The sequence below is a fragment of the Sus scrofa genome, chromosome 7 (assembly GCF_054392235.1).
Source record: "Sus scrofa isolate SSC_HxYL_T2T_F1_AM1 chromosome 7, Sscrofa_HxYL_maternal_Yorkshire_Landrace_v2.0, whole genome shotgun sequence".
Taxonomy (NCBI): domain Eukaryota; kingdom Metazoa; phylum Chordata; class Mammalia; order Artiodactyla; family Suidae; genus Sus; species Sus scrofa.
The window spans coordinates 56994377-57019608 of NC_139389.1; the positions used below are offsets into that span (position 1 = coordinate 56994377).

A 25232-nucleotide genomic window follows, 5' to 3' on the forward strand; every position below is an offset into this window, starting at 1 on the left:
TGCACAGCCTCTCTTACCACATAAACTCTAGAATTCTGTGATTCAGATTTCATCTAGACTTTCTGATTCCCTGGGGAGTTCCAAACCTTACCCTTAGTAACAGCTGAAATAAATTCTGTTGTTTTGTGCCCGCCTGAGTCTATGGATAACCAGTGTACGGACAGACTAGCTCTCATGGTTCTTACTGTGACTGCAAGAAGCCCTCAGCAAAAATCATCAGGAAATGCTGAAAAGAAAGTGTATTACTTACAGGTTCTGGAAAGTAGGGGGCACACCTGAGGCCACAAAGTGGGGTTGTGGGTGGACAGAGGAAACAGGTTTGAGGTTCTGCTTTTGTTGGGGTCCGAGACGACGAGGGCCTAGGGTTTCGTGGGCTTGATCTTAATTAGCGAATTTAAAACATAAGAGTGGGAATTGAAAGTGTAGGAAGCGAAGAAACAAGTGGCCCAAATGGTCAGGCATTGAAATCAGTCTAGATCTCTAAAACAAAGTGGGGGTGGTGGTGGTGGTGCTTTGCCTGGCTCTATTTAGTCCTCTCTGGCTGGTGACTTGTTTGTGAGAGAACCATCTTGGGGGTAGATGCCTCAGCCATCAAAACTTAAGTCAGGCACTTGCATGACAAAAAGAAAAAGCTGGCTGGTGGGACTTAAAGCACAGTTAATGAAAAGAAAAAAAAAGGTGGGGGGACTAGTTTCAGCAAGTCTTTTCCTTACTTCGGTCTGCAGGAGAGGGAGGCCAATATTGTTTCCAGGTCCTCTGAGGAGCGATTAAGAGGGACCCTTGACCTTGGAGGAAATTAAGAGGGACGCCCTTGGAGGAGTGTTGGGGGAGGGGAGAGGCGATGAGGGACAAGGCCCCTTTGGAGAGAGCGAGTGAGTTCCCAAGATTGACAGAAGGTTTGGGGGGGGGGGCTTGTTCCTTTTCAGAGCAAAACTTTAGAAGGGTGTGGCTAGATGGCGCACCCTGGAAGGCTGGGCACAGGTTGAGCTGGACAGGTGGGCATCTGTGGCATCTGACTTGAGGAACACTGGAGTTTGGACAATGATCACATCAGCGTGAAGATCCCAGGGCTCCCTGAACCTGAAAGCTTCGCACTGTCTAGGACCCTACGCCATGGCCGAGATGGATCTTCTTATCACCTTCGGGGAGGGAAGGAGGGTTGGGAACTAGAATCAAGTTGCTAAACTTGATTCAGCAAAGGAAAGAAATGTGACATTTCTTACATCCAATGGTTAAGCTAGTGAAATTTGTAGCAGTCCTTTTCCTATGGTCCGAGTTACCAAATGGCATGCACACAGTAGGAAGGAAAAAGCCTACTCATGCTGGAATCCAACCGGGGCAAGGTGTCAAGAATAAGGAGCAGATCTTGGAAAACGCAAGGCACTAAGTATTTCGCAACTGTAACACTATCTGATAAGGTGACATACAAATAAGTGTCTGGTAATTCTCACCAGGACGCCTTCGCTGAAGGTGATGCTGGGGTCCAACTCCAGCAGGCTGGTTGTGGAGTCAGAGAGTCAAAAATACAACGATGTGCACAGGAGAAAAAGGTAATCATTATGCATGAGGATTGGGGAGAAGGCAGAGGAAGAAAAGAGAAAGAGGTGAAAGGATAGAAGAGGTCAAGATTGATGGAATAAAAATTCACATTTTAAGGCAAGACGAGAAATACTGAAACGGAAAAACATTTTCTCTGCCTTCTGGTCTCCCCCCTTCCCTCTGGTGGTCACTGCGCATCTGCAATAGGTGTTAAGCAGACCACCTGGTGGCAGAAACCTGGGGAGATGGTGGCGCCACCTACTGGAAGTTCATAGCTTAAATATTTATGCCCTGGCATGTCACTAGCTATACTGTTTGTATTTTACCTATTTCACAAGATTATTGTTTCTTGCATTGCCAAATACGTGGCTGAGCCTCAGAAAAAATTAATGATCATTAGGTGATTTGCAACAATTGATCAAAATATAGTCCTGTAAGATCAATGATTGTAATCATGTAACTCTAGATATGGGAAGAAGCAACAAGAGGGAGCCATTTCCTGGATTATAACAGCCTAGTAAGGCAGGTGGTCCAGAGGCTTTTGGCTACTGTGAACAGAGCCTAATCCAGTAACAGCACATGCCATGGCCTATCAACAAATGCTCATTCTTAATGCCCTGGGACCAACTGGTCACAAATGTCCCCCAAACATTCCTTGGTTGAAATTAAGACAAAAGGAGGGGGGGAGTTCCCACTGTGGCTCAGCGGTAAGGAACCGGACTAATATCCATGTTGATGCAGGTTCGATCCCTGGCCTCACTCAGTGGGTTAAGGATCTGGCATTGCCGTGAGCTGTGGTGTAGGTCCAAGGTGTGGCTTGGATCCCCCGTTGCTTTGGCTGTGGTAGAGGCCGGCAGCTGCATCTCCAATTGAACCCCTAGCCTGGGAACCTCCATATGCCGAAGATGTGGCCCTAAAGAGAGAGAGAGGAAAAAAAAAAAGGAAGGGACTGTAAAATAAAGCATATTGCCCACAATCTAGTTCTACGAGAATCAAGTCATCAGCCACCACCAGTCACGGCCTACATACAAATACACCCCGAAAGGACTTGAGGGTGGGGATCAGGATGAGGTACTCCATGCTCTGGGACTGACAGAAAAGGCCCTCAGACAGTTAGATATCCTCAGGAAAAATTTAGATTTTTTGGCGGGGAGGGGCTATGGTATGCAGTGTCTTGATGTGGGAATCTTAGGAGAAATTTTTTAGGAACCTGGATTCTTGAATCTTCCCATTATTAGAAAAGCCCTAAGACCATTAACTAAGATGTCTGCTCCTTGTGACCAGCAGTAAACTTCTACTGAGATGTGTGCTTGGATGGGTGTTCCCCCTTTGCCAGAATCACATGTATGCTGGCTTCCTGGTTTCCTCCTCTACCTCTTCTTTTTTTTTTGGTCTTTTTAGGGCCTCACCCACGGCATAGGGAGGTTCCCAGGTTAGGGGCTGAATTGGAGCTTTAGCCACTGGCCTGCACCACAATCACAGCAATGCCAGATTCGAGCTGTGTCTGGGACCTACACCACAGCTCATAGCAACCCCAGATCCTTAACCCACTGAGTGAGGCCAGGAATTGAACTCACATCCTCATGGATACTAGTTGGGTTCATTACCGCTGAACCTTGACAGGAACTCCTCCTCTACCTCTTTGGAACAGTTCTCAGAACTCTGAGACTGTCTCCCGGGTTATAAATACTCAGACTGACTCAAATATAATTTTGTATTTCTTTTTTAGATTGAGTATGGATTAATATTTTTTCATTGACAAGGTCTTGCCAGCGTGAACCGGTCCAAATAACAGCCGGATGAAAGAAACCACCTGGATGTCTCTTCTGGAATCTTCTGCCTCCTCTAGAATGCTGGACCCCAAACCACTGACACACCTGATCTAGGGCAAAAATGATTTCTCATATGATGAGAGGGAAGGGCCTAAATAAAAATTTTAAGTATCCCACTACAACTTAATCAGTATTTAATCCTTTCTTTGCTGCAGTTGGATATTGCTGGTTGTTTACCCAGGTGGATTCTCCCTTCTCCTTCCCATTAAATCCTGTTTTGTTTATGAGGTTAGTCACCCTGTATCCCTGAAGCCCTTTTAACTTCATCTGGATCAATTTGGATTGATCCAGTTAATGATAATCCCATTCTCCTCATTAGTAATTGGCTGAAGGATCAAACCTAAGCCAATTAGCACTTGACTTTCCCCCTGTCAGTGTCTTAGATTCAGAAATGGGTACATGACCTAAGTTGGACCAGTCTGGAAAGGATATATATGTCTTAAGTGAGAGAAAGATTTCTTTTCCTCCCACTATATGTGACTGAATAAACATGTTATCTCAAGTTTGTTTGAGTGACAACCTTTGTGTGACAATGGAAAAACAGGAGTCTAAGAATAAAGCCAAGATGCAGAGGAGTGAGTAGTTGAGAGAAAAGCAGGGAAATGTACTATAGCCCTGATCACACTCTGCCTGAAGCCAACATCATCTCTGAACTTTCTGCTATATGAAATAATATATTCTTTGATATATGTGATATGAATAATATATTTCAAAATTCTAGTCTATTTAATATGGATTAAATATATAGATTAAACATAATCTCTATATATTATATAGACTATAATATTAAATACATATTATTTAATCTAGTTGGAATTATTTATTTAAAGTTAAAAGTATCCTGATATCATTCACTGATTTAAAATATCTTTATAATATGCTAAATTCTTGCTTTTAAAATTCTTGAGTCTATTTCTAAATTTCCTCATTCCATCTCATCTCATTCTGTTCCATTCTATTACATTCCATTGGTGTATTTGTTTTTTTTTACAGAAAGTGTTATATGCAGTACTCTAATTACTGTAGGGTTTAACTCATTTTCACAAATGGTGGATCAAGTTCATTCTCAATAATCTTCATTGGACACATTATTTATTTATTTATTTAGGGCTGTACCTGTGGCATATGTAAGTTCCCAGGCTAGGGTCTGAATCAGAGATGTAGCTGTGGGCCTATGCCACAGCCAGAGCAACACCAGATCCTTAACCCACTGAGCCAGACCAGGGACTGAACCTGCATCCTCATGGACACTAATCGGGTTCATAACATGCTAAGCCAAAACAGGAACTCCTGGACAAGTTATTTATTAAAATCACTTTGTTAGGTGTTAAAAATGTTCTGAGACTATGAATGGGATTCTTTGACATTTAGTTGTTTTGGTACAAATTAATATTTTAAAAGATTAAGTTTCCCAACCCAGAAACATGGATTGTTACTCTAAAAACCTAAGTCTTCATCTTTTTTATCCTTTGCTTCCTAAAGTGTTTAGTTTTAGTATCCATTTCCTTTTTATCCTATTTCTAGGCATCATATATATCCTTGTTGCTCCTATGATACTTCTTCCTACATAATTGGATATTGCTGGTATGCAGCAAAACTAGATTTTCCTTAATGTGATTACAATAAAAACACCCACAGGACTTTTTCATTAAAAATGACAAAACTATTCTATAATTCATATGGAAGAGCAAAGAACTAAAAATATCTAAGACAATTTAGAATAATAATAATAAGACTGGAAGGATTATGGTAGATGACAAGATTTAAAAAGTTATATATGGCACAGATGAACCTATTTACAGAACAGAAACAGACAGGCATAGACAGCAGACTTGTGGTGGCCAGGGGGGAGAGGGAGGGAGAGGGAGTGGGATGGACTAGAAATTTAGGGTTAGTAGATGCAAACTATTACATTTAGAATGTTTAAGCAATGAGGTCCTACTGTATAGCTACTGTCCTACTGAGGTCCTACAGGAAACTATATCCAGTTTCTTGTGATAGAACATGATAGAAAATAATATGAAAACAAGAATATATATATGTATGTATAATTAAGTCACTTTGCTGTACAGCAGAAATTGACAGAATATTATAAATCAACTATAATAAATTTTTTTAAAAAGTTATAATAATTAAAACAGTGCGATAGCATGCAGTAACAGACAAACACAGAATAGAGGACCTAGACACAGACTCTCCAATAGGTAGAAAATTTAGGTATGATAAAGATTAATTTATTGCATATTAATAAATGGTGCATGGACAATTTGTGTTCCACAGGAAACACAAATGAAATTGGATTCTTTTTAGTGCATAACCTATAAACTTAAATGAAGAGAGGAAGACAAATTTTGATTATGATGTTTCACATTTCTATTCATAAATTATATTTGCTTCCAGGTTTCCCCTTTCACAGTCTTTCTTAATTTGATGTCAAGTTTATACCAGTCTTATAAAATGAATCGTGGCATGTTCCCTCAATTTATTTTCTCTGGAAAAGCTTCTTCATTTGGATTAAATGCTTCTACGCAGGCTTTTCCCCTAAGCTGATCTTGCTGGTAAAACTACCTGGTCCAGGTGGGATTATGTACGTGTGTGGGCACTCCTGGGAGCACACATATATACGTAATTATCATCTCCACTTACAAATTATTATTTATATTATAGCATAAATTATTAATTATATTATAGCAAAATATTATGGCTAAACCTGCCATAATATTTTTGTTTTCCAAATTTCCTACTTTTGGAAACTTCTACCATGTATCATGGATCACAAAGACTGGAAAGAACCTTCAAGGTGATTACCCATTACACTCGTCACTCAGTTCATGAATAAATCATCTCTACAGCCTCCCAAGTGGCTGGCTGTTTATCCAGTCTCTGCTTGAATATTTTAAGGGATTAAAAAAAAAATCACTATCTCTGCTCATCAATTTTTAGAAAGCTCTAGCTGCCAGAAAGCCATTTCTTTTCTTTGTTTTTATTTTATAGTTTTTATTTTTTTCTATTATAGTTGGTTTACAGTGTTGCCAATTTCTACTGTACAGCAAAGTGATGCAGTCATACATATATATATAAATATATATAAAATATATATGAATATATATAAATATATTAAAATATATAAAAATATATGTAAATATATAATATAAATACATACATAAATATATAAAATATATAAATATATATAAATATATAAATATACACATATATAAATAAATATAAATAAATATATATATATATTCTTTTTCTCACATTATCCTCCATCCTGTTCCATCACAAGTGACTAGAACCCTGTGCCATACAGCAGGATCTCATTGCTCATCCACTCCAAATGCAAGAGTTTGCATCTCTTTCTTTTTTTAACATTTTTATTTTTTGCTTTTTAGGGTCACACCTGTGGCATATGGAAATTTCCGGGCTAGGGGTTGAATAGGAGCTGCAGCTGCTGGCCTATATCACAGCCATAGCAACACTGGATCTGAGCCCTCACCAGCAGCTACACCACAGCTCATGGCAATGCCAGATCCTTAACCCAGAGTGAGGACAGGGATCAAACCTGCATCCTCAAGGATACTAGTTGGGTTTGTTACCACTGAGCCACAATGGGAACTCCTGAAAAGCCATTTGTTTTGTTGAGTTAAAATGTATCTCAATATTAGAGTCATACTTCATCCCAGGTTAAGGCAGATGGAACAAGCAGGACAGACGTACCCTGAGGGATGAGTAGAGCTGTGTGTGTGGTGAAAAGCAGTTTAGACCTAGGTAGATCTGGGTTCAATTGCTAGCTTCGCCATGAAAAGGCTGAGTGAGTTTGGGCACTATGGGAGATTGTGCAATGACCACAGTTTCTTGCCATCCTAGTATGCTCCTCCTTTGAACGTGACTTTGCAGCTCCTCCAATCCAGAGAGGGGTGGAGTCTATTTCTTCTCCTTGAATCTGGGCTGGCCTTGGAACTTGCTTTGACCAAAAGAATGTGGTGAAAGTGACCCTGGGCAAATTCTGCAATGCAGTTCTGGGGGCAGGGCAGTGGGGAGGCCGTTTCTGCCTTGGCTCTCTTGGGACACTGCCCCAAGCCCACCATATAAGGAAATCATCTAGCCTACAGGAGGTGAGAGGATGCTTGGGGAAGGGAGGTGACCCCGCTTCATATGCATGAGCTGACTGCATCAGCTGCCAGATATGTGAGGGGGACCATCTTGGATTTCCCAGCCTGGAAGACCGTCCAGCTGAAGGCGGCAAAACCAGCTAAAGAACTGCCCAACCAACCCACAGAATCATGAGAAATCATGTCATTGTCTGTTTAAGGCACTGGTAGTGATACAGCAAAAGCTAACAGAAACAAATGCTATTCAGACCTCACATCTTGAGCTTCTGTTTCTTCACTGTCATAAGGGAAAAAAATAATACTTTTCACGGTTGTGAGTGAGGATTAATGAATGTCAAATAGGTAAAATGCATAAGTAGCCATCACTGTGCTGGTATGCTGTAAGTGCTGAATAATGGCAGCCTTTACACTGCTGTTATGCAAACTTTCAAAGGTAACACTCTTTTCTTAGTTCTACTCTTCCAGGTTAAATCCTTTGATTTCACCTTGTTTGAGAAGCCTTCCCGGCAATGTATTATACTGCTCCCCTCCTAATCACCTCCCTGTGACTACACCTCTTATTTTATTAATGTCCCTCTTAAAACAGAACAATAGATGTGATCTGCTCATTGCTTGTTACAGGGCAGACAGTTACTTTCAGTAATAGTGACTTCCACATAATAGGTGCTAAAACAATGCTGTTCTTTTATTAACCTAGCCCAAGTCAGGCTTCCTTTTTTTAGTTCATCTGTCTCCTTTGTCTTATACTCAGCGAACTGTTGATTATCAGTCTTTACATGCTCTGACTTGAGCTACTGCCAAGTCAAGTGTCTCGCAGGTGTTTTCTTGGAACTCATTGTAGGATTTGACATTAAATCTGGTGAAATTTCTTTTTGTTAGTCTTATCTGAGGACTCCAGATGTAATCTTGGTCTTACATCTGTCATGTGTTGCTCTAGTTGGTACATCTCGATTAGATGATTGCTACTGTTTTCTACCAGTTACTTAAAAAATCATGTTCACCAGGGCAGAGCCATGGAGAGGGCTCAAGGCATACTACACAACCTACACCTTGATCTGGTACAGGGTCAGTAAATATGAATATTTATATTATGTGTGCATGTTATTTCACAGCCAGCAGACTGCTTCCACATACATTAGCACCTGAATCCATGGCCAAATACGCCCAGTGGACAGTACCATGGTCAAGTCTGCCTCGTGATCGGCCTCACCCATGTGGAGACCTATATGGGCAGTAAAATTTTTTGCTAAAATCAAGATACACCTCATCTAATGAGGTTTTGAAAAAAATTCTTTACTGAGCTTCGAGACCACAATCAGTGTTTTTTTCTCTGATTAGAGTGACTATAAAACCTTACAGTAATGATTTCACAAAATACCTTCTTGGAGTTCCCACTGTGGCTCAGTGGTAACCAACCTGACTAGTATCCATGAGGAGGCTGGTTCATTCCCTGGTTTCGCTCAGTGGGTTAAGGATCTGGCACTGCCGTGAGCTGTGGTGTAGGCAGGCAGCTGCAGCTCCGATTGGACCCCTAGCCTGGGAACCTCCATATGCCATGGGTGTGGCCCTAAAAAGACCGAAAATATATATACCTCTTCTTAGGTCAATGTAACAGATGAGACTGTAAATTAATTTATCTGCTTTCAGTGCTTTTGAGAAGGCAAAGGGAAAAAAAAAAATGATTGTTTTGTCTCAGAAGAACCTTCAACTTATCCTCACAACCAAAACATACCTGAAATACCTGTGTGAGAGACTCGTATTTGCACCTTCATGAAGTTTTGTGTGTGAGCATGCTTGTTGTTTTTTCCCCAGAGCAGATGCAGTTATGGGGTTTTACTGACTCCCACCTCCCTCAGCACACTTTTTCACCTTAGGAGGGGGAGGGGAATAAAGAAAGGGGTCTTACTGGATTCTTTCGTCTAGCCGTCCTAACCACGTGTACATAGGTTTGGGTACACCCATTTCTAGACCAGGAGACTGATTCTCAAGAGAAATATAAGACAAGTTACAGAGCCAGTCAAAAGCAGAGCCTATACCTTGTGAAACCCCACGTGCTTCCTGCTGCTGCAGTCAGAGAGGCTGGACTGTGGATCCGGCCCAACTCCGGGGGATGCTCAACCGGGCAGTTCCCAGAAGGTGCAGAAAAACGTCTGTCAGATAGGCCGGGCGGCCGCCCTACCCGACAAGTGCGCGCTGGGGGAGGGGATGGCGCCTTTGTGCCACCGAGACGCCCTCAAATTACAGTAGGGGCAGGGAAAGGGGCGTGTCCCCTACCCCAGCCTAGCCAGTGCGCAGGCGCAGGGGGCAGATGTGGGCGGGGTGGGCGGCGGCGCTCTCGGGCCTAGTTCCCAGGCCCACCCTAGAGCGCGCGGCTGCGCACTGGGCCGCCCGCCCGCCCTCCCGGAAGCGCAGTGCCGGGCTCCCGCCACGTCTGCCGCTGCACTTTCTCCCAGGTCCCGCCAGAGCCGCGGTGCACGGGGACTGGGCAGGGAGCATCATGGGCAGCGTGACACCGCGCTCCGCCTCCACACTGCTTCTGCTGCTTTTGCTCCAGGTAGAGCGGCCACGGGGTGCGGAGCTCACCTTCGAGCTGCCTGACAACGCCAAGCAGTGTTTCCACGAGGATGTGGAGCAGGGCGTGAAGTTCTCCCTGGATTACCAGGTGAGGCCCTGGCGCCCGGCAGTGCCTCCCCTCTCTCTTGCTTCCAGGTCTCTGGTCATTGGTGCGCCCCAGGCTGGCCAGAATTAGCCAAAGAGGCTGCTCCATGGGGCGGGAATGACTGGGAGACCAGTTCACTTTCTCCTGAGGAGGAACGATTTGATCAGTCTGAGCCCCCTTTAGACGCCCAATTCTTTAGGGAGGTAGCGCCTTAGAGACAACCCTACTCTCTAGGGAGGTGGCGCAGCAGGTGCGTATCCAGGATGGGGATGCCTGGGTTCGGCATCCTGGGGAGTTGCCCAGAATGACCTTCTGCAGATCCCTTGACTCTAAGGAATGTCATCTCTGATTAGCTGGACACAGGCTCTCTGTCTCAAGTTTCTCGGACCGCTTTGTCCCTGTGCATACTGAAGAACGGCAGCGAGAGGAAATAGGCTCATGGTTTTATTTTTCCCCTCTTGCCAGCATTTGAAGTCATAATTGGGGTGAGCGCGGAAGTGATGAGAATGGGCCCTTTGGAAAGGAGCTCTCAGCTCAGCCTTTGAGCCCTGACAGTGTTTACAAGGAGTGATGTGGCTGCAAGACTTGGCTGCTGCCATATGGCTTAGAAACGTTCCCAGATCCTGCGCTCCTGGCTCCTTTGAGAAATCTTATGGCTCACAGTTCAGGAGAGCAGGTCTTGAGTGAGGGATCTGCTCCTAAGGTGTAGTAAGCAGATCTAAGTTTAGAGGGCAGAATGGGAATCATACCCAGACAGGCATTCACTCATGGACAAATACTGGCAGACATGACAGGGATGAGGATATGCCATCTGATGGGCCCTCTCTGACCAGAGCCACTACAAGAGGCGTGTGCTTGGGGGCCAGCATCATGTTCGATGGCCTCTGAGTCACTGATTTGGCCACTTTCACGTCTCTGTGGACAGAGCTAGATTAACAGGGATAACCAAGGTACAATCACCAAAAAAAAAAGTCATCGTGAGGCTGGAGGGGCCTGAGAAGTCATCTGGTCACCGCTATGGCAGGAATCCCTGTGAAGGTGTGAACGTTCAGCCTAAGTTTAAACACCTCCAGCATTAGGCTCACTAATCACAAAGCAAATGCTTCCATCTGGACAGAAGGAAGTTTTAAAGTTCAGAAGCAGATGGAAGCCATTAACTGTGTTCTTTGATGGACCTTGGTTATAGTCATTGACCACCTTTGTGGTTTTGCCCTTAGCAGGTGTTATCTTTTCTGTGTTTACAAAGGGAGTTGGAACTAATGATTGCCAAGGACTGTCCCACCTCTGGTAGTCACTGATTCTGTGAACGCTTCAATCTGTATTTGCCTTCTGCTGCATTTCATCAGCAAAAATATTAACATTTACCACGTGCATTCAGCAGTTTACTTAACCTCGGAGCCTCAGTCTCCTCTGTAAAGTGAAGCAGATTAGGCTCCTGGCACTCTGGCAGAGCAAAAGCTTTGGAACGAGGCAGACATGGATCCATGTCTTAGCCCTGTCACTTTCAAGCTGTGGCTGTGGCTAGTTTACTTTACCTCTCTTGGCCTCAGTTTCATCCTTTGCAGCAGGGGGAGTATCGTAGCACCTGCTATAGAAGGTTGTGAAGATTAAATAAGAAATGTTGGTGACATCTAAACACACACATGCCCTGGTGGGCATTTGGTAAGTGGTGGCTGCCTCTTGGTAACAGCGGACTGTGGCTCTCTTTTGTGATTGTCAGGTCATCACTGGAGGCCACTACGATGTGGACTGCTATGTGGAAGACCCCCTGGGGAACACCATCTACAGGGAAACCAAGAAGCAGTATGACAGCTTTACGCACCGGGCTGAGGTCAAGGGCGTCTATCAGTTTTGCTTCAGTAATGAGTTTTCCACCTTCTCTCATAAGACCGTCTACTTTGATTTTCAAGTGGGCGACGAGCCTCCTATTCTCCCAGACATGGGGAACAGGGTCACAGCTCTCACCCAGGTGAGTGGACATTAACAGTCACAGGCTGAGCTGAACCCCAGCCCCCCGTCCCCGTCCCCCGGCCTGCTTCTCCTCCTCTGTCCTCCCCGTCACTGTGAGGTCTCAGTGTTGGCTCTGCCCTCTTTTCACATCCAGTCCGTAAGGACACGGTGTTCTCTCTCTCTCCCATCATCCTCTCCATTCTTTACCTGGATCCCTGCAGTACTTTCTGGTATATGTCTGTGTTGCCAGTCAGTCTTTGACATAGCACCCCTTTCAAAGTACACGTACTGAGTTCCTCTCTTGGCTCAGTGGAAACGAATCCAACTAGCATCCATGAGGATGCAGGTTCAATTTCAGGCCTTGCTTAGTGGGTTAAGGATCTGGCATTGCCGTGCGCTGTGGTGTAGGTTGCAGACGCGGCTTGGATCTGGCATGGCTGTGGCTATGGCACAGCTGATTCGATCCCTAGCCTGGGAACTTCCATATGCCTCGGGTGCAGCCCTAAAAAGACAAAAAAAAAAAAAAAAGTACATGTAGTATTTTCCTCTCTGCTTATCTGATGTTATCTACATCAGAGAGACCACAGTCCTATTTTGGAAGGTGTATTAGTAAGGATAACATAAGTTGCTGTAACAAATAAACCCCCAATCCAATGGCTTAACACAATGGAAATTTTTTTTTCTCTCTCTCACTCAAATAATAATCTGAACAGCAGGGGTAGGGGTGGAGGGCTCTCCTCCATGGAGTGACTCAGGAAGCAGGCTCCTTTCCTGTCCTCTTTCTGCTGTCCCTTAGGGCTTCAGAGTCCCTTGCCTGTAGCCATGAAAAGAAGGAGAGAATGAAAAGCCCCACCTGCTTCTTCAAAGCCCTGGTGCCGAAGGCGCACCATCACCTCCACTCACATCTCATTGTTGAGAAATAGGCATGTGGACAGTCTGCTTGAAAGGAGGGCTGGCAAATACAGTCCTATTGGGCACTTGACTCCCAGCAACACCTCTGCACCCTGGAGGAGAAACAGTGATAGTTTTGGAGGACCAATAGTCATCTCTGTCACCCATGGCTCTCACAGTTAATGATAATCTGACCCCAGCCTCCTCTGTCAGTCTCCCCTCCTGCTCTTCATGGTCCCAGATGCAGGCCTTGCGGCTAGGGCTCTGTGTTATTTACCCCTGTATCCCCAGCGCCCCCATGCATGGGGTGTGGTGTAGAATAGGAGCTCAGCAGATATTTGTCAAGTGACTGGTGGCAGGACCCAGGGAAACCCGCAAGAACAGGAATGGCCATCTGTGGCAGCACCTGTTCCAAACCCAAAGCCAGAGCATCTGTGTCTCCAGCGAGGCCAGATTAGCTTCTGGGCTGCCTTCCAAGGTGACTGACCACAGGCTCCATGCCTCTGTGGCTTGGTGGCTTCCTTCTCTGAGCAGTTGGAGCTTAGTGTTGCGCTGTCCAGTCCATCACCACTATTACAAAAGGCTATTTACATTGAATTCAAATTAAATTAAAAATTCACTTCCTTGTTTGCTCTCTGCCAACATTTCTAGTGCTCAGTAGTCACAAGTGCCCATGCGTGGAGAGTTCTGTTGGACAGCACTAGGTATGAACTTGGCAACGTGACGGCTGAGGGAAGGTCCGGCCCAGAGTGTGTCTTATGGAGAAGCTCTTTCACAACCTGTCCGTCTGCTGGTCATTGATGAAATAGCCTCTGTTTTGGAGATTGTGTAAGTTTCCAGAAGCTGAGCTGAAGGACTTCCCTGTCTAAGCCATGGAAGAGAAATCGGTAGGAAAAGGCTTCATGGATTAGGATGATAGGGACATTCTTTCTTAGAGCCTTAGAATTAGTTTGGTTTTGTCTCAGGAAAGGGGGATTGTACCCCCCCACGACCTTCTGTATCTGGGAACCTCATCCTTGCTCCTGCCCAGCCTCACAAGAGCTGTTTCCTTCAGTTCCTGTCCCTCTGACCCCTCTGCCTGAGTGAGCGGTGTTCCACCTCTGCCTCTGAGAGCACAGGCTCGCCTCCAGCAGGCACGAGCTCAGTCTGCGTGCTATCCGAGGTGGGGTTTGAGGAGGTTGGAGGGCGCGTCCTGGCCGTCTGAAGCCCTACCTAGAACGTGACCCCCCTGTCATTCATGGAGCCACAGGACATGGATCAGAGCTGTGATTTGAGGATGAAGGTTCTCAGGGGAGGCACTGATCAGTTCTTCCAGGAGGGTCAGGACGTCTTCAGAGGGAGTGTTTTTGGCTGAAAAGTGACAATGTGTGTGATTGCCTGCCAGCATCAGGAGAGGAGAGAGGACGAAAGACCCGGGGTGGCGGTGGGGAGGGCGGGCAGCAGATGCAGATATTCAGAGCTTATCTTTTACTTTCCTCACCGCACTGGCCCTTATCTTAGTTTGCTTTCTGCCTGCAGCTGTCTTCTTTCTTGCCCTGAGGCTCCGTCTTGCCCAGAGCTGTGCCAGAGGCCATGTGTTCTGGCATCAGGATTAGTACCAGAGAGAAAAAACAGGACTCAGAGTGACCAAGGCCCAGGCCAGGGCTGCAGGCCAGAGGCACTGTCTTTGGCCTGAGTTCCAGCATGACCAGTCTCCTAGCAGAGGACACGGGCAAGGGGTGCTGCTTAGGGAAGCCAAGCTTGAGGTGCTCTGGGCTTCCTGAGAGGCTGGGCAGATGCTAGTGGAGGCGAAGGCTTCTGACAGAGGTCGAAGGCCCAGGGCTGCCCCAGTGGTGGTCAGAGGATGATTAAAGGTTTCCCTGACCCTGCTCTGAGGCCAGCTCATGTGACCCTGCTTTTGGGTTCTTGAAGAATATAAAGAACCAAGTACTTCTGTCAGTGTGGCCCTGATGAGGTGAGGCTCAAGGCATTTACCAGGGGTTACGGAATGAAGGCCTGGGCGACAGCAGGTGCTAGACGTGGGACAGGATGTTGGCATGAGATGGAGGAAAGGGGGCAGCTCAGGTGTCTCCAGAGACCAACCATCATGATGGAGCAGTGCCCAGAATCCTGTAAGGCTCCATGACACTGGAAACCAACCAGAGCTGGAGGTCTCTGCAGAGGTGAAGGTCGCACTCCAGGAGAACTGGGGACCGGTGGCCCAAGGGAAACAGGGCTGTCTGAAGCAGAAGGCCCTCTACTGGCTTTCTGCTAGGCAGGAAGCAGGCTGGCCGGGTTGCCTAACTGAAATTTTGTGGTAACAGGATGAAGAGGTGTCTCAGGCTAACGCCAGTGGCATGTCCTAGTGGATGGGGAAGTAGCATGTTTTAACAGTAAGGGGGTGCTTCCAGGTGTCTCTGACTCCTGCTGGGGGGCTGTGCTGGGGTCTTCTGTGGGGTTGCTCCCAGATTCTGAAGGAGTTTGCTGGTTTTAGATGCCAGGAAAGCTGTGGAGTACCACTCGCTGCTCTCGCCCTCTGGGACTGGCCTCCATCCCTGTCACTGATCTGATCTGAGCTTGTTCCTCTGAAGGCCCCAGCCCCTCTTCATGGAATTACAGTGCTGGTCTCTGGTCCATGACATCTGATCCTAGCCTTTGAGGTGATGCTTTATGGGGCATATCTGAGGTCTCCTCAGCCCGGGGCCTCGTACTTGTGATTTCTGTGTCCTCCTCTGTTTCTTTTCCTCTTCTCCCTGCTCCTTTTCCAGTGATTCTGGACCCTGGGAGAAGACTGGGGCTGCCAGCCTGCACTGAACACCAGGGCCAGGGCCCAGGGGTCCAAGAAGCATCTAGTTCTAGTGAGCGCAGTGTACACTCGGAGTTTCTGAATGAGCTTGGGATGGAGATAAACACGGGGCATGGAATTCGAGCTGGGAAAACCAATGGGCTCTTCCCTCATGTTTAAAAAGAAAGCTTGTGCATATTTATACACACTAAATGTGTGTATATAGGTATATATGTGTATGTGCACACGCATGTGTACACATATGTATGTGTGTATCTGTCTGTCCCACTCATTTCAAGAATGAGCTGCCTTGTCACAAGTCCTCCAAACCTCTCCTGGGTCCACTTTTCTCCCACTTAGTGACCTTTTTTTTTGTCTTTCTGAGGGCACACCCACAGCATTTGGAGGTTCCCAGGCTAGGGGTCCAATCCGAGCTGTAGCTGCTGGCCTACACCACAGCCCTAGCAACTTGGGATCCAAGCTGCATCTGCAACCTACACCACAGCTCAAGGATCCTTAACCCACTGAGCAAGGCCAGGGATCGAACCCGCTTCCTCATGAATGCTAGTCGGGTTTGCTAACCGCTAAGCCATGATGGGAACTCCTTGCTGACCTTCTTAATTGAGCCCCTCATCTTTTCTTGCCAGCAGAACTGCAGCAGCTAAAGCAGTTCCCCTGCCTGCGATCCCCGTCTGCATTGTGGCTTCTGTGGGGGGTGGGGGGTGGGTCTCCAAGTGGGATTCTGGACTTGCATTTCTTCTGCTCATAGACCTCATGCTAAAGTCTTGACTCTCAAGGCCTTTACTGTGAGCCTCCGTGTATCCACGGCTTCCTCCCCGTACAGCCCGATCCCAGGCAAGGCCCTGCCTGTGCTTTTTTTTTTTTTTTTTTTTTTTTTTTAGCAATAAAGTATTCTCTAATTAGGGTATATACATTGCTTTTTCTTTCTTTTCTTTTTTTTTTTTGGACATACTGCTATTACATACTTAATACACTATAGTGTAAACATAACTTTTATATGCACTGGGAAACTGAAAAACTCAGTGGGACTCACTTTATTGTGACATTTGCTTTATTGCAGATCAAACCCACAGTATCTCCAAGGTGTGCCTGTAAAACCTTCCTACCAAATGTGGGGAAGGTGACGAAGCCTCATGCTGACTAACTCTAGGCAGAAGAGAAGACTGGAATACAGCTCCAGTAACAGGGCACGCAGATGTTACTGAGAAAGCAGGATCAAGCTTCCCCTTGGGGGAAAAAATCGAAGCATAAATGAGCTTGTTCTTTATAGTGGATTCTGCCCTTTGAGCTGATGCCCAGTCGAGCTCTGCTAATTCCAGCGGGTATGCAGTGGCCTTGTCAGTTCTTCCTCCATGTGACATTTCTGCATCTGTTTCCCACAGGTCAGAATGAGGGGTCAGCCAAGATGGGCAGTGGAAACCCATGCCCCTAAGAGGTAGACCAGTTGTCAGACAGAGAGAGAAGCCACTGCTCTGTTGATGCAGAGGCGGAAGGAAAGCTTTCTTCTCTCTTCATGTAGTCTAGTGTAGCTCCCAGAACAGCCCGAAGAACATCTAATGAGGCAATAAGGGCAACACATTTTTTTAGTCAGAGCCTCCCATTTGCCTTCCAGAAACTGTTCAGTTTGGGAGAGAAATGAGGGGTTTGGGGGATCAGTCAAGGTGGCGACACAGGGTTCAGCCCTTCCTCATTTCTGATGCTCTACTTTTTATAAATAGTTCATCTTTGGAGTTTGGGAACAGAAGCAAATGTCTGTTGGATGCTTTATGAACCTCTCTAGCCTGAGGACTCATTGGTGGATAGCATCTTCTAGGTTTTGTATAAAATGTTTTAAAGGTTGCCTGTGAGTAAGAACTCATGTGCTTTCACAGGCATCATGTATTCGTTTTCTGTTCGTTTGTTTGTTTGTTTGTTTGTTTTGTCTTTTCTAGGGCTGTACCCGCGGCATATGGAGGTTCCTAGGCGAGGGGTCTAATCGGAGCTGTAGCCACTGGCCTACACCACAGCTCACGGCAACGCCAGATCCTTAACCCACTGAGCGAGGCCAGGGATCTAACCCGCAGCCTCATGGATCCTAGTCAGATTTGTTAACCACTGACCCACAATGGGAACTCCATATATTCGTTTTCTGTTGCTGAGTCAGTAATTACTACTAATGGCTGAAAACAAAACGCATGTATTATTTCACAGTTCTGCAGGTTCAAAGCCTGGACAGGCACAGCTGGGCTCTGTGCTCAGGGTCTCAAGGCTGAAATTAAGGTGCTGATTTGGTTGGCCTCTTACTTGGAGGCTTTCTTTGGGGAAGAATTAGCTCTGACTCTCATTCAGGTGGTTGGGGCAGAATTGAGTTCCTTGCAGCTGTAGGACTGAGGTTCCTCTGCCTTGGTGGCTGTGGTGCTCTCAGCTTCTAGAGGCCTTTCTCTGGTCCTTTGCATGTGACCTCCTCTGTCTTCAGAGCCAGAAATGGTGCACTGAACTCTTCTGTGCCCGGCTTCTCTGACTTCTCCGTCAGCCTCCCGCTGGAGAAGGCTCTGTGCCTCGAAGGCCTCCTGTGATTTGGTCAGACCTGCTGGACAGTCTCCCTGTCGTAGGGTCAGCTGTGCCATGTAACGTAATCACAGCTCGTCATATTCACAGGGTCCTGGGATTAGAGCAGGGGACCTTGGTGGTGCTGGTGATGGTGGTGGGACATGTTTAGGATCCTGTCTGCCACACATAGTATTTTAGCAGGTAAAGGAAGTCGAGCATTAGTATGTGTTCCACGTGAGCACATGTGTACCTGTGAGCACGTTCGTATGTACCCATCTGTCTTTACACATGTGTGTGTGCGTGGGTGTATGTACATGAGAAATGTATGTCTTCATGTGTTCGTATATATACATAAAAGTGTAGGCAACAAACTTGACTAGGATCCGTGAGGATGTGGATTCGATCCCTGGCCTTGCTCAGTGGGTTAAGGATCCAGCATTGCTGTGAGCTGTGGTGTGGGTCACAGATGTGGCTTGGGATCTGACGTGGCTGTGGCTGTGGTGTAGGCTGGCAGCTGTAGCTCTGATTCGACCCCCAGCCTGGGAACTTCCATATGCTGTGGAGCAGCCCTAAAAAGAAAAAAAAAAAAACTGCGCACCCTGCTGTTTGTTAGCTGTGTGACCTCGGGCAAGTTATGTCTCCTCTTTGAGCCTTCCTTTCCTCATCAGTATGTGCAGTAAGCGGTCAGCCAGTCTCCTTGGCACTGGGGGTGATGATCCTTGCCTGCCAGGGCCATGGAAAGTATGAAATAAGAAAACTCAGGGCAGTGTTGAAAAGCATAGGCCCAGGATTCAGACAGTTGAGTTTGAATCCTACCTCTGCCCTAACTGTGTGACTCTGGACAAGTTACTTAACTTCTCTGAGCCTCAGTTAGGCGTGTTATGAATAAAACTGTCAAACCCTTAGCGCAAACACACTGTTAGTATTCATTAGAAGTTACCCAGGATGGAGTTCCCATCGTGGCTTAGTGGTTAACAAACCCGACTTTGATCCATGTGGATGCGGGTTTGATCCCTGGCCTCACTCAGGGTTAAGAATCCGGTGTTGCCGTGAGCTGTGGTGTAAGTCACAGACATAGCTCGGATCTGGCATGGCTGTGTTTGTGGTGTAGGCCGGCAGCTGTAGCTCTGATTAGACCCCTAGCCTGGGAACCTCCACATGCTGTGGACCCTAAACACACACACAAAAAAAACAAAACAAAAAAACAAAAAGAAAAGAAATTACTCAGGATGTTGATGATGGCGTTTGCCATGTGCTGGATTCTGTTCTTTTCTTCGGGTTAGCAGTGACTGCTTTGCTTGTCCTGCCCAGATGGAGTCCGCCTGCGTGACCATCCACGAAGCTCTGAAGACCGTGATTGACTCCCAGACGCATTACCGGCTCCGGGAGGCCCAGGACCGGGCCCGGGCCGAAGACCTGCACAGCCGCGTCTCTTACTGGTCTGTTGGCGAGACGATCGCCCTGTTCGTGGTCAGCTTCGGCCAGGTGCTGCTGCTGAAGAGCTTCTTCACAGAAAAACGACCCATGGGCAGGGCGGTCCACTCCTAGTCGGGTGCTCTGCTCCTGGGCCCCTGCCATCCTGGCGTGGAGCAGCTCCCTCCATCACAGGCTCCTGTGGGCCGAGGGTGCACCCCTGGGTGGAGGCAGAGCTGCCTGGCAAAGAGCACGGGCTGATGTGCTCTCACCCCGTCCTCTGTTCGGATGCCTAGTCCTTGTTTGCCAGCCTCCACATCTCATGGATCCCAGTCATCGGAGGGCATTGAGCGGCCTTCCCTGTGTAACCGTGCACGAAGAAGGGGTGCAGTTAGGCTGGGATTGGTCACATGGGGGTGCAGGAAGGCAGCGTTCCAGTGGCCTGGCTGGTAGGAGGAACCCCAGGGCTGTCTGCTCTGTGACATGTGGCTTCTGTGGCTTGGGTGTGTGTCCTATCCTGTGTGGGGAAGACCAGGCCCTCGGTCTGGCCTTTCCTCCCACGGAGCTCTCTGCACCTGTGGAAACCAGGCCTGGAAGCAGCTTTGCAGCAATTCCCACCCTGAGTGGGCCATGAGGTCAGCCAGGCAGGCAGGAACAAAACGGTGGCTGGGTGTCTTGGTTGGCTGTGTATGTATCTCCCAGGAGGTGGGACACTGGCTAATAAAAACTGTGTGAGCACCACGAGACCCGTGCTCTTATTTCTTTGCCCTAAAGGTGGTCACAGCTTAATGGGGAGCATTGGCATGTACGTCAATACAGTGTAACAGAGCAAGTGGTGCCCCAGAGCGGTACGTGTCCACATTGGTGCAGGGTTGGTAAACTACACTCAGTTGAATAAAAGTAGTGAAATAGGAGTTCCTGTTGTGGCTCAGGGGTTAGGGACCTGACATCTCCATGAGGATATGGGTTCAATCCCTGGCCTCGCTCATTGCTGCAAGCGGTGGTGTGGGTTGCAGATGCAGCTTGGATCCTGCGTTGAGGTGACTGTGGCATAGGCCTCAGCAGCAGCTCTGATTCAAACCTTGGCCCGGAAACTTCCATATGCTATAGGTGCAGCTATAATAAACATAAAAAAGAAAACAGTGAAATAGGGCATTGGTTATTTTGTGGTCTCGGACTCCAGAGCTGACTGTCAATGACCGAGTGATTCATTTACTCCAAATTTAGGTGCTACGAACAGAAAACGAGAAGACTGAGTAAAGGTGAGTAGCTGTCTCAAGGCCATTTCCACAGCAGCCACCACAGTGTGTTTAAAACGTGTCAGACCTTCCCGGTTAGAACCCTCCTGAGGCTCCACGTGTCATCGGAGTTCATGGCGAAGTCGCCCTGAGGACCGCGACGTCCTGGGTCATCCAGTGAGTGGGAACCAGGCCCCAGCGCAGCTTTGCAGAGATCCCCAGCCTCCAGCCCTGTGAATCTTAGCCTGCGCCCCTCTCGCTCTCTCCACCGTGTCCTTCTGGTCTTGCTGTTCCCATCACAGGCCGTGCTTCTCCCCCAGAGCTTTGGCACAGCTTGTTTCCTCCGTTGGAACACCCTCTCCCTGCTCCGTCATTTCCTCCTGAGCAGTGTCACCGTGTCAGTGATGCCCCCCCAGCCACTTGATTTAAGGGGGCATCATCTCGCCTGCCCCTGGCCTTCCAGGGCTCTGTCTCTGTTTTAGTTCTCTCTCTGTCACTTATCACCATCGACAGATATGTCTACCTGTCTGTTATCTTGCCTACCTCATGAAGATGGAAATTCCACAAAGGGAGGATTTGGTTTACTGCTGTATTGCTAGTGTGTAGAATAATGCCTGTTAGATCCTCAGGTCTTAATCCATGTTATTAGGTGAACAGCCTTGTCCATGAGTAAGAAATCAATGTGTACTGATCAAGGGTCTGTGTAGCAGGTCTTGAGGGAAGACAGGAGGTCTGTTCTAAAAAGGAAAATCAAAACCAAAACCAAAAAAACAAAACAAAAAACCTAGCAAGAAATCTGAAATCCTGAGCTGTCTGGCAACTGTGAATAACGCATTTTAGGGAGCAGAATAAACAATCCTATTAGAAAGAAACTCCATAAGTTTTACCTGATTGAAAGGTAAATCTTGCTACTGGTTTGTATGGGTGTGTTGGTATTTCTTCTTATTTTAAAATTAAGTACCAGAGTTTCTGTTGTGGTGCAGCGGTTAACGAACCCGACGAGGATCCGTGAGGATGCGGGTTGGATCCCTGGCCTTGCCCAGTGGGTTAAGGATCCGGCGTTGCCATGAGCTGTGGTTTGGATCCCCAGTTTCTGTGTCTGTGGCTATGGCTGTGGCGTAGGTTGGCAGCTGTAGCTCCGATTTGACGCCCTAGCCTGGGAACTTCCATATGCCATGGGTGCGGCCCTAAAAAGACAAAAGACAAAATATAAAACAACAAAATTAAGTACCAAGTATATATAAAAGGTGGTTTATAAACTATGTTTGGAGCATAGCAAAAAATGGCACAACACTTCCCTACGTATCACCACCTGGATTAAGTGGGACAATGTGTCTCTTTCTTTTTTCCCCTGATTTCTCTTCACCCATCCCTTCCTCTCTGTATCCCTCTACCACCACCAACCTGGACTGAGTGTTTAGCAAGTGCCTAGAAGGAGTTCAAAGAATTGAGCGGCACTGCTCGCAGAAATGCCTCCCGTCATCTGCTTTGTAAGGGGAGCAGTGTTCTTCAGTGCTAACAATCTTTAAAAAAAAAAAAGAATTGCTGGTAACCTCTGTTTTGATTGATATACTCCTGTAATCATTCATCCATAAACACGTGGTCTGTTTGGGGGAAAAAAAAGCCTTGGCCCATTCATTGAACTAGGAGATAATGTTTATGTTAAAATTTACTCTTCATGTTTACTATTTATCAAATGTTTATGTTTTGATCAATTATGTACTACTAGCAATTATAATAATTATCTGGTGTAGAAGCAATGCTTTTTAAACACCCAACTTTACCGTTTTAGGACATGAAACAAGTTTTAAAATTTCAGTGTATAATCACATACATATTTTTTTTTGTATAGAGAAATACAATAGGGTACTCAGTGTAAGAATTTCAAACAGACAAATATATCATTCCATGGAGAGGGGAAGTGGAAGTAGGGAGGAACGGGAAAGATGGAAATTTTCTGATCATGTATTTAGGGACGATGTGCCAGGAAACCTCCTTCGTCTCTATTTAATTTTGTAATGAAAAATTTTAGCTGGCAGCTGAAAAGTATACGAACCTTTCATAGCTTCTCAAGCTCTCTTGCAGGATGCTCACGGAAAGAAATAGGAGACCCTCTTCACTTTGCACCCAGATTCCCTAAGGAGACTTTCTCTTCTTGGCACCGTGGTGGACAGGCTGGTCAGCATTGGCACTTGAGCAGGAAGAGCACTGAGAATGTATATGTATGTATGGCTGGGTCACTGTGCTGTGCAGCAGAAATTGATAGAACATTGTAAATCAACTATAATGAAAAATATTAAAAAAAAAAAAAGAGTCCTGGGTTGGGACTGATCCTTCTGGATTTGACTCCAAATCTGCCTCCTGGGCAAGATGCTGAACTTAGTTTCCTCACCTGTAAAATGGACATTAGGAATGTTTCATCTGGGCAAGGCCTTGGGGCTTGTGTGTCATTGGTGAGCAGAACTGAGACTCACTCGTCCCCAGTAAAAAATACATTTTTTCTTTTTCTTTTTAGGGCCACACCTGTGGCCTATGGAAGTTCCTGGGCTGGGGTCCAATTGGAGCTGCAGCTGCCGGCCTATGCCACAGCCACAGCATCTCTAGATCCTTAAGCCAATGAGCGAGGCCAGTAATGGAACCTGGCCCCTCATGGGTACTAGTCGGGTTCGCTGCTGTTGAGCCACAATGGGAACTCCTAATCCCCAGTAAAATTGATTTAAATTTGAGGCCTGGATGCTATTGAACCAACACATTTCTACAGAGTTGCAGTGCAGCGCAAAGATGCCTGGAGGGGTGTCTAGAAATGCAAAAAATTTTTCCGTGATTTCTAAAGGGGTGGCTGAACTGTCACACCACCTGGGATGTGGCAGCGATTTCCGGTTTAATGAACAAGACCAGCTGTTCCATCTTCTGATGCCGTAAAGGCTCTTCCCTTGGTCTCTGTGGGCCTGGAGTGGGAGCAGCTGTCAGCAGTTGCTGGTCTTGGGGGTGTCACCCTGAGCCCTTGCTTGTTGCTCCCCTTAACTCCGGCCAGCCTTTGTCCCCAGCCCCTCCACCAAACTCTCCCCAACTTAATATAGGAAAGAAGGAGGGAGGGAGGAAGGAAGAGTCACTCGTTGCAGATGCTAGAAATTGAGGAGGGTTAGAACAAAACCGTGGATACTTATAACTACCCCTAGGAGGTCGCGGTGGGAGAAGGCTGGGTGTTCTCCCAAAGTGGGTCCTTGGAGCATAGAGTTGTGTGCCCCCATGTATTTCTTCCAGCCGAGCTGTTTCATCACTTTTGTGAAATGTACCCTGTGCAACACCGGTCTGAAGCAAAATGCTAACTTCCTGCTCCTTGTACTCACACCAAGCAAAACACTAATAAATAAACCAGACATAACGGTACCTGGGCGGGTTTGAACCTTGAAGTTCATCCGTGAGAATTTATGTGCAGGCTTTCATGCTGTTCCTTGCCGGGACTGACAATTCAACAGCTTTTATTTGCTTCTCACTGGCGTTTGTGTGCTTGGGCTGTGCTCCTTGGAGGGATGGTCCATTTTGCATATCCTAAATAAGCCTTTCAGGATAGAAAAATAGCTGCTTTGGGGGCGGGGGGTTAGAGTGACAGCACCCAAGCAGTAGCCATACCTTTTTAAAGAAGATTCTGTGTATTGGGGGGCTTCTGTAAGCAACCTAAGAGTTGTGGAAATAAATACCGTAGTTATTCCCAAATGGTATTTGAACTGTTGGAGACCGTTCTGCTGTTGGTAGAAAATGAAGCTGATACTGCCCCAGCTCTCCAGTGAGTGCCAGAGTATGTAACTTCCTCTTTGAGGGTGATCCAATCTTAGTTTCAAAAAGTCACCTTTCTTGGTGATGGTGTCTGTGGCAAAACCAAAGAGGCACAGGTGATGTGCTACACCAAGAAAAGTCATGGCTTTGCCTCTAGGATCCACCCAGTTTTGAATTTATACATTTATGTCCAGCCAAATTGTATACACGAAAGCCCGCTGAAAATCTCAGGCACATTGGACCACAGCAGGGGAGAAGAGAACAAAAGCTTGGAAGCAGCTGTAAGACACAGGAGAACTGATGCTTTATTGTTGTCTAAAAATCTAGGGCCAGAGAAAAGGAGGAAAGAAAATACACACCTACCAACCAAGAATGACCGTTCTGATGAAGTCCACAAAGTTTACAGATGAGGAGTTCCCACTGTGGTTCAGTGGAAACAAACCTGACGAGCATCCAGGAGGTGGAGGGTTCGATCCCTCGCCTCGCTCAGTGGGTAAATGATCCCAC

General features: G+C 46.6%; 1 protein-coding gene and 1 long non-coding RNA gene across 4 annotated transcripts in view; one reads left to right on the top strand and one right to left on the bottom strand.

Annotated features, from left to right (window-relative positions):
* Positions 1-9723, bottom strand: part of LOC110261544 (uncharacterized) — a 68139-nt gene extending 58416 nt beyond the window's left edge. The window contains exon 1 of the long non-coding RNA XR_002345770.2: positions 9520-9723. This is a non-coding gene — a long non-coding RNA (uncharacterized LOC110261544). The remainder of the gene's footprint in view (positions 1-9519) is intronic.
* Positions 9724-9893: 170 nt separating this feature from the next.
* TMED3 (transmembrane p24 trafficking protein 3) lies at positions 9894-20454 on the top strand. 3 transcript variants are annotated; one of them, NM_001204363.1, is given in 3 exon segments: positions 9894-10145; positions 11863-12111; positions 19609-20454. In NM_001204363.1, coding segments are annotated over 3 exon segments (651 nt in total). In that variant the 5' UTR covers positions 9894-9980; the 3' UTR covers positions 19846-20454.
* Positions 20455-25232: the final 4778 nt, after the last annotated feature.